At 44.6% G+C, this 12387-nt stretch overlaps 2 protein-coding genes across 2 annotated transcripts in view; one reads left to right on the plus strand and one right to left on the minus strand.

Moving 5' to 3' along the window:
- Positions 1-1734, minus strand: part of SLC16A1 (solute carrier family 16 member 1) — a 35938-nt gene extending 34204 nt beyond the window's left edge. The window contains exon 1 of the mRNA XM_019730400.2: positions 1594-1734. The gene's annotated coding sequence lies outside the window, so the exon portion shown is untranslated. The remainder of the gene's footprint in view (positions 1-1593) is intronic.
- Positions 830-12387, plus strand: part of LOC141568649 (uncharacterized) — a 34700-nt gene continuing 23142 nt past the window's right edge. Inside the window, exons 1-3 of the mRNA XM_074319091.1 lie at positions 830-973; positions 1342-2130; positions 4952-5029. Of these exons, the coding sequence (XP_074175192.1) occupies positions 830-973; positions 1342-2100 (903 nt within the window). The 3' untranslated portion in view covers positions 2101-2130; positions 4952-5029. The remainder of the gene's footprint in view (positions 974-1341; positions 2131-4951; positions 5030-12387) is intronic.

Below are 12387 nucleotides of genomic sequence, written 5' to 3' on the forward strand. Positions count from 1 at the left end.
GACCAAAAAACATGTAAACTATTGAAAACTAATCTGTTGGTTTCATCCTATGGTGGTATGATCCTTTTTTTTTCTTTTCAGTCTGTGGAGGTTTGTTATAGCCACGTTACAGCCTATTATGTTAAGCTCACAATGTTTAAACCTATCCAGGTATAAAAATCTCAGTGTTCCCAAGACCATTAACTTGCATCTTTAACAAGGGTCACTGCAATCCGATGAAAGAACAGCATCTATCTAAAACTCTAAATTAATTACTAAAGTATGTTCAACATCTGTTTAAGTAATACCCACTACCTGTTTTAAGGGCTAAATGTCTTGAATTCTTTATCATTTCTATGGCACTTTGGAGGCAAAGTTGTACCCGAGGCTGTAAGACTTAGATTTATGGATACTATTTAATGCTTAACTAAAAAGCTTAACATACATAGACTCTGCTTTACCTCACTGGGCTGTTAGCTGACATAAAAATTATTGATGGCTAATTCCTACTCACACTCTTCCCAAACTTTCACACAATTCAGAGTTTGCCTTATCACAACATTCCAGTAGTTACTAATCCCACGTTTGTTTTATCAGGGCTCTGACGTGTACACATCTTATTTCGAAATCAGAATAATATTTGAAAACAAATTTCAAAACTACGGTAGTTAGGATAAAGTAGCCTGGAAACATTTTACTGTTATCAGTAGACACCTAAGTTTATAAGCAGACAGTGGAAACTCGGCTAAAGTAGTAAGACGTTTGTTTCTTGGTTAAGATTAATTGCAAACTAGTTTTGGCAACTGCTTGTCGCACCAAATAAGTCATGACAAAGAAATGAAACGCTAAAATGCACGTGGAAAAAAAGGATGTTCTTGGAACAAAAAGCATGCATCTGACTAAGTGTAATGCTATCCTTAAGAGTCCTCTCAACAGGGCCGCCTTAAAGACCACGAGCACGAGGGCGCTGCGGCTGACGTTCTACAAGCCACAGGTTGAATGACAAAGAGCCCCCGTCAGCACGTCCCGGGAGTCTGCCAGCTGCACTGCCCCCCTCGGCAAAGTCCACGCGAACCCTGCAGTCACTGCAGATTCCCAAACCACTATCACAAGTCACCAGGTGGGACAAGGATTGGCTGAACCAGGAGGCTGGGACGGACATGCCACGAGTCCAAAATAACTCCCGCCTGAGTCCCTGCCCTCCAAGCAGAACGCGGCCAGGCGAGTCTAGAGGCACCACGTGAACCAGCCCCAAGTCGCCCTTTTTCCAGATCAAAAGCATCTCTTGAGGAGCCTCCTGAAGACCAGCAGGGAAACAACTTCCCCAAGGTCACGCTCACCACGACCTAACTCCTGGGCCAGGCCGGTGGCCGGCACCTGACCACGGGGCCGCAGCGCGGCTGGGAGAGGCGCTGTCCCCAGCGCCTCAAGGTCTCCTTCACCAACGCTGCGCTCCCGGGCCACGCGGCTGCCCGCGGCCACGATGCCCTGGTGGGCTGCCTCCCTCCCCTGAGGACCATGCTCTCCGCTCCCCGGAGGCTGCCTCGGATCCCCAAAGGCAGCCAGGGCACCGCGGAGTCCACGCTGAGCACCGCCAGGGGCCACCCAACTAACCGTTATGCGCGGCTCCGGCGCCGAGCATGTGCGCGAGCGGCGGCGCGGCTGCCGTTCCGCGGGGCCCAGGGCCCAGGCTGCGTCCTTTGCCGGCTGCCTCGTTCGTTTCTTGGGGCACCCACGCGGCCCGCTAGTCACGTCGCAGCTCGCCAGCACTTTGTCGGGCCCGGCCGGCTAGGCGGCTTTATAACCCGGCGGGGCCGGAGCATGCGCACAGGGGGCGGAGTCGGCCTTCCCGGCCGCCGCCCCCTCCCCCCGATACAACAGCCAAACAGCCACTCGCGCCTCCACACGCTTTCAAGCGCGCGCGCCGGGTCGCGCGCACTGGCGCCCCCTCCCCGCCACGTGACCTGCGGTCGGGCAAGACCCGCGCGCTGCGCCCCGGCTCAGCTGCGCGGACGGAGCCGCCCTGTTCGGCGGTGGGACTTGCCCCTCGACCGTCCGAGGAGCTCGCGGCGACCTACGTGCGCGTGGGACACCAATGTCGGCCTCACCCTCGGTTCCTGACGGAGGAAAGGGAAACGCCGCCAAGGACGGGTGAGGCGCGCCCCCAGGGGCCTGACTCAGATGTGGGGGCGATGGGCGCGCGGAGGAGCCGGGAGGCGACTGAAGTGGCGGGACTGGGCTGGCTTTGAACGGACGCGGGGCACCCGGGACGGGGGAGAGGCCGAGGGGTGGCAGGTCAGGGCGCTGCCTGTGGTCTCGCGACTGGAGTTCGGTGACCTCGGGGAAGTCACTCAAACCCTCGGGGCGTGTTTCCTGTTCGCTAAAACGGCGCCAGCAATAGAGCCGACCTCACAGGCGCTTTTGGTCGGTGTAGATGAGAGAATTTATGGAACTTTCTTACTGCAGCGCGTGGCCTGTGGCAGTTGATGAATGGTGGGTGTTAAACACAGAAGTCAGGAAAGAAGAGCGGGTCTGAGGGTGACGACTGTGGTCCCAGAAGGGAGGGTGTGTATGTCTGAAACATGGAGAAAGGAGAATGCATAGAGGCCACATTTTTCCTGGACACTGAATATTTGGGACGAAGTATAACTATAGCTAACAGTTTTGAAGGGCTAATTATGTACGTAGGACTTCACCTGAATTATGCTCACACCCCTGTGAGTTAGGTACTACGGTAACATGGTGCAAATGAGAGACCTGAGGCTCATAGAGGTTAAGGAATTTTCCAGAAGTCGCAGAGCTAGTACGTGGCCCACAGTTGAAGTCGGACTGCAGTCCAGGATCTGATTCTGTCGTAAGGGCCACTGTAGGTTCTTGAGCAAGTTGAGGTACCAAAGTGCATCTGTTGAAGTGGTCAAATTAAATAATTACGGAGTGTCTCTGATGTCCAGGAGTTTTGAGAAATATTAAAAATTTATGAGTTCAGGTCCCTGCCTTCCAAGAGCTTACAAGTTCTTTGGGGAGATTGAATCAGGCAGATATCAACCAGCATTTGAAGGGCACTGGCTGTGTGCCCTACCACACACACACACACACACACACACACACTCACACACACTCACACACACTCCCCATTTAATTCGCACAACAACCCTGAGGGATGGGCCTGAAATTTGTGTTTTGCAAATGAAGCGCCTGAGACTGTGGGGGAGTGCAGGTTGAAGGATCAGGTTCTGAGAGCTCCCACGTGCTTTCCTTTCACCCACTCTTGGCTTTCACAGCAACAGAGTTTTCAGTGGCAGTTAAACTTGTTAGTAAAAGACAATATAGACTCCATGGCCAGTTACTGCTGATGAGCACTAATTGCTTTTTACCTTTGTAAATGCTGAGAAGGAAGGCATTTTGGTTAGTGGAGTGGCTGGGACTTAACCACAGCAGTGCTTTAGGATTGTTAGGGTGGCAGCAGCAGTCACGGTAGGACAGTCAAGTTAGGGAGCAAACCAGGACTGGTTCAGGTGTAAATTTATCAGGGCCTAAAATAAGGGATGTGGTGGGAAGTGGTAGAATAAAGTAATTCCTAGGACCTCGAAGGAAGGCTTTTAGAGGAGCATAGTGTGGTAGGTTCACAGTGTGGACCCAGAAGCCAGAGCTCCTGAGTTTCAACTTGGCTCTCACTTAGCTCTCTGTGTGTCCTTAGGAAAATCATTTTATCTCTCTGAGCCTTATTTTCTGTTGTTAATGGAGAACAGTGCCTACCTCATAGGGTTGTTAGAATAATAAAATTAGTATTTACTTATGTGTCTGGCATATAGAGTAAATATTATACTAAATAAATGTATAATCATAGAAAATTGTGAAACTGGGGCAGCCGGTTGGCTCAGTGGTTTGAGTGAGGTGCTCATAACACCAACATTGCTGGTTCGATTCCCACATGGGCCATTGAGCTGCGCCCTCCACAACTAGATTGAAAACAATGACTTGACTTAGAGCTGATGGGTCCTGGAAAAACACACTGTTCCTCAATATGCCCCAATAAAAATTTTAAAAAAAGAAAGAAAATAGTAAAACTGCATCCTAAAGATTAACACTTAAAGGCCCCTCACTTGAATCGAGACCCTTTCCAATACCCTGTGAGGGGCCCTAACAATCAGTTTACAGGATCTTACTTAGTGTTTATTGTAATTTTGTATCCCGTTTCTTGAAGATGTCCACCAAAATTATATGTACCTGAGGCCCCACAAAATCTGGATCTGCCCCTAGTAGGAACTGTACTGTTGTGAAAAGCAGGCTTTGGAATCAGAAGGCTTGTTGCCATAACTTACTCTCTGTGTTACTCTGGGCAGTTAACTCATTGAACTATTCTGGGCCTCAGTTTACTTACCAGGTAAATAGAAGATAATTATCTACCAGCCTGAGCTGTTGTGATAATCAGATAAGATAGTATTTACGAAAGTGATTTGTAAAACTTGGAAAGCGCTTTACACGTGTTTATGAATTAGTATTATAACTTGTCCATAGAGTGTGTTAAGAGGCAAAATCAAAAGCAACATCAAGGTTCTTAGATGAAAAAGTAGAAACGGTGGGTGAGCTGGCAAAAATGATGAAATGATACAGATAACATTCTTGCTTTTCTGCCAGGTTTTCTTTATGATTAATCCATGAAACATTGAAGAAATAAACTGGTAAGCATAGGATCAGAAATTTAGTGCTGACAGAAGGTTGAAGATCACCTAGCTATTCCCCACATTTTACAGAAATGGAAGCCAAAAGGCTTTTCTAAGGCCACCCATCTAAAAAATGGCATGATCAGAAGAACCAGATCTCCAGGTTCTTCTTACTGTACCAAGAGCAATCTTTAAATAAAAGCATTTCATCATGGGGTCTTTCAAAATCAGAGACAGCATGGTGCTTGTTCTCTAGTGGCTTTTCGCTTTATCACAAAATTCCCCAGATTTACTTTTCTGTTTTAAAGGTTGATAGATTGAATGATGCCTGGGTCATCTGCTCTTTGCAAGCTTGTTCAGCGAACAAAACTTCTGAAGATTTCAAGGTAAGAGTTATAACTTCAGAAATTAGTAATGGGATAAAAAATGCAAATGTAAAATTTGAAAATTTGTAACAGCTAATTTCCATCCAAGCTGAGGAAGTTACTCAGTTGCTTTATCTGGAAAAGGAGAATAATAAAATTACATGTGTTTTCTTTGGAATTCAACCACATCACTTGCATTCTCCTCAATTATTCCATCATTTCTGTGAGGTAGGAAATAAGAGGGTGCTATTAGCCCCATTTCACTAAGCACCAAACAAGGCAGGAAAGGATTCTTTTAAAACACAGTAATTATCAATCGATTAAGAACACTTCCCCATTTATAATTTATAATAATTTAGTAAGGAAGATGAACATGAAATTTGCTTTTGTACCACGCATGAAAAAAAGTTTACCAAGCAAATACCTAGGGTAAGGGAGGTAACGCCCATTCTAAAAACCTTCTTTAAAGTAGAGAACTCTGATTCAGAATGTCTTAATCTAGTTTCATGTTCTGTGTCAGGGGTAGTCCTGCCTCTTCCAAAGGGCTGGACCTGGATGAACTTGCCGCCCTTTGAAGGAATACTAACTCCACTTTGGTGAGATGCACTCCAAGCCCCTCCCTAACCTCTCCCCATTTCTCTGGAGGTTCTTCTTGCTCTGTTTTGACACTTCACGTAATCTCACCAGCCTGCAGTTTGGCATCCTAATTAGTTGGCTTCTGTAGCTTTCTGTTGGCAGGAGATAATTTGGTCAAAACAGCTTGGTAGAAAACAAATTGGTTACTATAAAAATTTCCTCAGCATGACATTATTCAAAAATGGTTATTTCCAACCACCAGCCTTTTGTGTGTTTGATAAGTTTGGTGGTCAAGAATTTGGTTTATGGTCTGGCCCGGTGGCTCAGGTGGTTGGAGCGCCGTGCTCCTAATGCCAAGGTCGCCGGTTAGATTCCCACATGGGCCAGTGAGCTGCGCCCTCTACAGCTACGATTGTGAACAGTGGCTCTCCCTGGATCTGGGCTGAGGCAGCTGGGCTGCCCTGAGCAGCTGGAGCTCGTTGTGAGCCACTGTGGGCTGCTGTGAGCGGCCAACCCACCACTGGTGACCGACTGCCTCAGCCGGGGGAGCGCAAGGCTCATAACACCAGCATGGGCCAGGGAGCTGTGTCCTACACAACTAGACTGGGAAACAACAGCTTGAACTGGCGTGGGGCGGAGGAGGCGCGAGAAGGGGGAAAAATTTTGCTTTACTGCTTCTTTGGAGTTTTTGAGAATTTTTTTGTGTACAAATACATGTTTTTCTAAGAATCATACTCTATATACTGTTTACCACATTTTTAAATATTTGCAATGGCTTTGAGAGTAAGGGAGGGGCATTTACATTGTTTTTAAATGATTGTCTAAAATGAACTTAGATTAAAAAGCACAAAAGTTTGGTTAAAAAACCTAAAAAATTATGATAAACAGTAATGCTTAAAGACTTTAAAGGTTGCGAAACAATCCATATGGGTAACAAGTAATTTGTTATCAGCCACGTTGCGGGAGGCTCTGTTTACTACCTACTGCAGTCTAGTTCCCATACCCTCCATTCCACGATCTGATGTGGCTTGGCTCCTGCTCCGTGTCTGCCAGCACGGAGAGCTTTGGCCTGTGTTCTTTGTAACCTACATCACTATGTAGGATCTTCCCTAGTAAGCATTTCTTCTAGGCATGGTCCTGCATATTTGCCAGACCTTGCCTGTTTGACCTTGGCTAACCCCGAGCTCCTTGCTGCTATTTTGCCTCCCTCCTTTTCTTTCTCCCTCCTTCCTTTTCCTCCGTTCCTCCTTTCCTGTCTTTAGTATTCTAGGCAGATGGTGATGGGGGAATACTACTACTGATCGTAATGATAAATTGATAATAGCTAGGATTTAGGAAGTACTTATATGCCAGGCATTGATCTATGTACTTTATACATATTAACTCATTTGCACCCCATAAAATTCTATAAACCAGTTACTATTATAATCCCCAGTTTACAGATATATACAGAAGTAACAGATACAGAAAGATTAAGTAAGTTGCCCAAGGTCACATAATCAGTATTGTTTGGAATCTTCAGGAAGTGGTCATCATCAGTTCTCATAAAAAATACAGAGTCAAAATGGTCATTTATCACTATTAATACCATAGGAGACTAATCCATAGGCTTTGAAGGCCATCGTGACTTAGGACAACCTTGTTCTAGGTTTTGTACCGCAATAGAGCTGAGCAATCATCATGAAAGCAGCAGGCCATGAAAGCTGCCTTTGAAACCAGAACGTGCTCTGCAGGGAACTATCCCTGCCTATCTGAATCTGACAGTTGTGAACCTCTAGGCAGCCAAATTTGGGGCATGAAACCTTGGGACATGTTTCTTCAACAGCTTAGTTTTAAGATCACCTCTATCCAGGAAGTTCTGGGTGTCCTGGTGTCTGTATTCCATGTCATCAGATCATTCAGTGTGAGAGCTTGGAACTTCTGGTCCTCACCCAGCAGCAACAGGCAGTTGGAATTCCTGAGCAGCTACACCTCAAGCCTGCGGTGACTCCGGAGAGGGGTGCCACTGTACAGTGAAGGAGGCCTCTGATCATAATGACCTCCCTGGGGAGCCAGACCTGGGTGTTATAACTGGACCTCGATGCTGCTACACTGATGAAAGGGAGTCTTAAGTGAAGCATAGAAATCAATCTACAGTGAGACCCCTGAATCTGTCACAGTGCCCTGAGCCACAGTACCTATGACACCTGTGCCCAGGTGAAATTTAGGGGCTACCAACCCCACTTCTGAGCTCTGTATTATAGAGTGAAGCCTCCCCTCCACCCCTTTTTGCACAAATCATGAATTTAGCTATGTCTGTTGTACTCTGATAGGATTATTTTTTGCAGGCATAGAACAAGGCCATACCTTTATAGGTTTCCCTAAGTAAGGTAGGTATTCTCATTCAAAGAAGAAGAGAATCCTCACGCAGAAAAACTTGGAACATGAAACAGGTGGAAGGTGGCACTTTGGGATTTACCTTTTTAGGGTTTGGACTTAGAGGAGTTAAGAAATGTTGAGGTCCCTCCTCACTGATACGAGGGAAATCGCCTCAGCCACAGATCTGCCTAGTAGGAGCCCGGCAGGAAGCTTTCCTGGGGACCCACAAGTGAAGGTAAACATTCATGTTGTGTAAGTCTGTCTATTGCATCTCCATTTATCCCTGAATTTTAGTCAAATGTAGTCTAAGTCAAGGATTCAAACAGAAAAGCCTTCAAGAACTGGGAAGAGCTGATCAGCCCAGTGTGAGACAGTGAGTGCTGAGCAGTGTGGTGGAGGGAGGCCCGTACCCACCGCAGCATCCAGTTCAGGTTTCCGACGCACTGCACGAGCACTTCCCGTACAGCACTAACACATTTCTACATGATACATTATTCAGTAATTCAAAAGAAAACAGAATTCTTGAAACTTCTAACATTTTATTTTGTATCAGAGTAAGGGAAAACAACAATGACAGAAAATTGGGGGTTAGAAAGTGAGGAATGGGTAGGCAGCTGGGGAGTGTGGCAAACAAATATTGCAGCAAGCTAGGCTGTTCCAGCTTCGTTTTTGCTGCGGTATTTAAGCAACAGGCAAAAAGGGGAGTGCTTTCTCTCCTGAGCCCTCCTTGTGTTGCAGTTGATTTATAAACAATCCCCAAGGAAAAGTTTAATCTCAGAATAAGGGCCTTAGTGACAGGGTTTGGCAGACCCCTCCCTACGTGGAGGTTCTTGTACCTTTGGCAGGTCAGGATTCAGGGTGAAGAGACCCAGTGGATTTCCTTAGAACCTCATCCTCAGTTGTCTACCATCCCAGCCCTGTGATTCCATTTTGGTCGCCATGGCCACAGTGACCGACATGGCCCACTTGGTCCTCTGCAGTGGACAGCCTTCACACTGCTTATAGACAAGCTCTTTCCTCTCTAGGGTCTTCAAGCTCATGGTCTCAGACTGAGGGGCTTTAATTTTCTCCTGCTTTAGGAGCCCTCTTTTAGTTTCCAGATGTACATATACCTCTCACTGCTTAGCATCTCTAATCTAGAGCAAGAAGAACTGGAAAGTCTTGTAGTGGAGGACTTTTCTTTGTTCTGTGCTCTCTACCTCTGGGACAGCTGGTCTACTCAGTGCCCCAAAGCCAAAAGTGCAGTAGTTCTTACTTAGCTCCGAATACACCATTCTGCTGCAGCCGTTGTTTTCATCACTCCCTCATCCCCCCCACCCACCCCCATGCACACACACCTCATTATTTTGCCTTGTATATACTTGCCATAGCCATATCAGCAGGAACCAAAATCTGGAGAAGTTACATGTCACACAAGCGGTCAACGAGAGGCACAACAAACAGGCAACACACATCAGGGTAGAGGACTGGGAATGGCGTTTGTCTCGTTTTCCATCAGGCCGAGGCAAACTGAATAATGGGTCTTTGCTCCCGTTTCCATTGAAAAGGTAAGTGAATCTGGGAGCCTTCTAACTAGCACGTATATCCTCTCTGGTTCAGTAGCTGATTCATTTAACCAACAGAGGTGAGACCACATCATGCATAAAACCGCCCAGATATGCTTCAGCCATAACATGGGAGTAGGTAATTCAGGCTGGGGTGACCACCAAGCCCACTTCCAGAATCCGGGGGAATGAGAGAGGAGTGGACTCCAGGAGTGACGGGGCAACTCCCAGTTACTACCGCTGTGCTCCTGAACAAACGTCTTCTACCTGGAATCGGGAAATCCCATATCATCTCCCCAAACTTAGAGGTATGGCAGTAAAATATACTTAGTCATAAATTGGGTTATTTTTAGCTCATAAGTAATAAAAGGCTGAGTTTAAACCTAGGTCTACTTCACTCATAGCCTGTGCTCAACTGTTAGGCTATTTTTATTCATTTATTTTGTTCAAAATCCTGAGGTCAGCGGGTAGGACGGGGCTGAGGAGGGTGATAAGAGGCAGGAAATGCAGGGCTGTTTCATAGTCCCACCCCCGAGAGCCTTTAGCCCTTGGACGTGCTGTTTCTTCACAGAAAGCACTTTTTCCTTCTACCTGGTAAGCTGCATACAGAATAATGTGGAGGTGAAAGAGAAGCTGATAGACTAGTAAGGGAGCAGTTTAGCAATTCTGTTGTATAATCCAAAACTTCATAATCCAGTTTGGCTTCCCCACTAATTAATGCAAATTAATATGGTTCCATAATTATATTTACTAACAAGGTTCTTCCTACATAATTATTGTTTACACTTTAATAAATTGCTTCAGAAGGCCACCTCCAAATCCAAATTAAATATATTACGTTTTATTTTCTATTTCGTTCCCTAAGGTACATGATTATTTTGGAAAAAGCATTGGCTTGAGAATTAAATTCCATATTTTGCCCTCCCTCCTCTGAAAGACCTAGATTCTTGTGCTCTCTTTCTCCCTTTCTCTCTCTCCCCGCCCCCAACATTACATATTCATAAGCCTTACCGATCCATGGGAAGAGCTGTTAGTGGATCTCCTGAAGTATTAAGGACCTAGCAAAAATGTATGCAGTTTTTGTGCTTTAAAATTCAAGCATTCCAAACTCCTAATGTGTTGTCTGCTATTAAGAATGCAAAAGCCATAGAATTCAGAAATTAAGAGTACGGGATCACCATATAAACGTTTTTTGATCTTTATACATTTTCCATATAGAAAACGTTTCCTTGGGTTAGCAAAGCAACTTAAATTTCTCCTTTATTTGCACATGAGAGAAAGCTGGGAGGAGGAAGGGAAAGGGTATATTTAGAGGTAGATAAGAAAGGCCTAATGCCCCAAGGATTTCTATCTATCTGTTGGAAGTTTAAATTAGGTGTTAGTGTTTGATATGACTTCCTGGCAGTTTGGAAAGTAACTTTTTTAGAACAATCTCTAAAAGACACTGGGACTATTTCCAAAAACATTTTTGCTTACCCCTTTTCAAAGAGTGCAAGATAATTATAACTCACTAAGAAACATATTCCACCTGTCAGTTATCTAGTACAACTGTAGTACAGTTCCTTTTAACCCTCTTCCTCTTGTTTTTTTAGACTGGAAGGTATCCAGAAATAAAGGTTTTCAGAAATGGAGGCACACGTAGATGAAGGCAAAAGACATTCCCGTGTGTCCAGATCTAGGCAGTCTTCCTCCTGGCGCCTGCTCATGGCATTCTACCTTCATCAGGAAAAAAAATTATTCGACAGGCTTTCACTCAAGTGCCTGTCTTCCCTGGGAATTTTGATTCCTGTATTCAAAATAGTTGTGAAATTTGGTTCAGTTAAGTTTTATGACACCAGAATTGTTGAAAAGTCATAAATTACTACTGTGCGATTTGTTTATTTTAAATATTAGTGATCTCTGTTTTTAATTCGTTTGGGAAAGCGTAGGCCTTGAGCTTTTCTCAACCTTTGATGCAGGACTCTGCCTGAACTAGCAATGGACGTTGCCTCAAAGAAACGATTGTTTTCTTTATAGTTTTACTTTCTTTTCTTCTTCAAAGTTTTATCACTATAAACTTCTTAAAAGAGGGACTGGTTTTTCTCTTGGTATTGTATATACTGCTTTGTGTAGACCTACATATATGTCTAATAAACATTTGTTGATTATTTCGAAATGGTGAGTGTCAATATAATGATGATGGTAAATATAAATAGCAGCTAACATTTATACAGCACGGCCTCTGTGCCAGGCTCTGTCGTAAGCATTTTACATAGAGTTGCTCAATGTAAAACCATTTTTATCTGGTTGTATTTATTTTTCTGGCAAAACTCTTTAAGCATCTGCGCTGTAATAAATTCCACAGTTCAGCCTTCCCCTCCCCAACAGGGATAACTAGAATTCCAGTGTCTTTCCTTTATTATTTTGACTCCAAGCAACTGTCACTGTCTAGATCCATGTCTGTCTCCAAGGCTTGACCTGAATATACTACACCAGGTAGCTGTTCTGCTTATCTTAGAAATCTTAGGACATAAAGCAGTACACAAAGCCTAAAACAACTTTGCATTTGGTATAAATCCTTGATTAGCTTCACTGAAGTAAGAGATGCAATAAAAATGTTAATTTGGACAGCATTTGAGATCTGTTCCCCAGCATATGTTGTCAGTTTGGCTCAAACGCTTATAAAAAAAATTTTTTTAAATGTTAATTTGAAGTGTTTGGTGTACCTTTCAGCATTTTTCAGAAAAATATGGGTCAAGACCAGCTTCTTCAGCAAATGTAGGGATATGAAACTTCCTTATTCCTTATAATGTAAAAAGAGCAATAGAAATCTAACAAAGCGACAGTAGTTTTCTCCCCAGTTCAGACTTTATTTTTGTTCTAAAACGCCATTTCGTCTCATGCAATTATGAAATTTCACTA

The sequence above is a fragment of the Rhinolophus sinicus genome, linkage group LG14, assembly GCF_036562045.2.
Source record: "Rhinolophus sinicus isolate RSC01 linkage group LG14, ASM3656204v1, whole genome shotgun sequence".
In the NCBI taxonomy this organism is placed as follows: domain Eukaryota; kingdom Metazoa; phylum Chordata; class Mammalia; order Chiroptera; family Rhinolophidae; genus Rhinolophus; species Rhinolophus sinicus.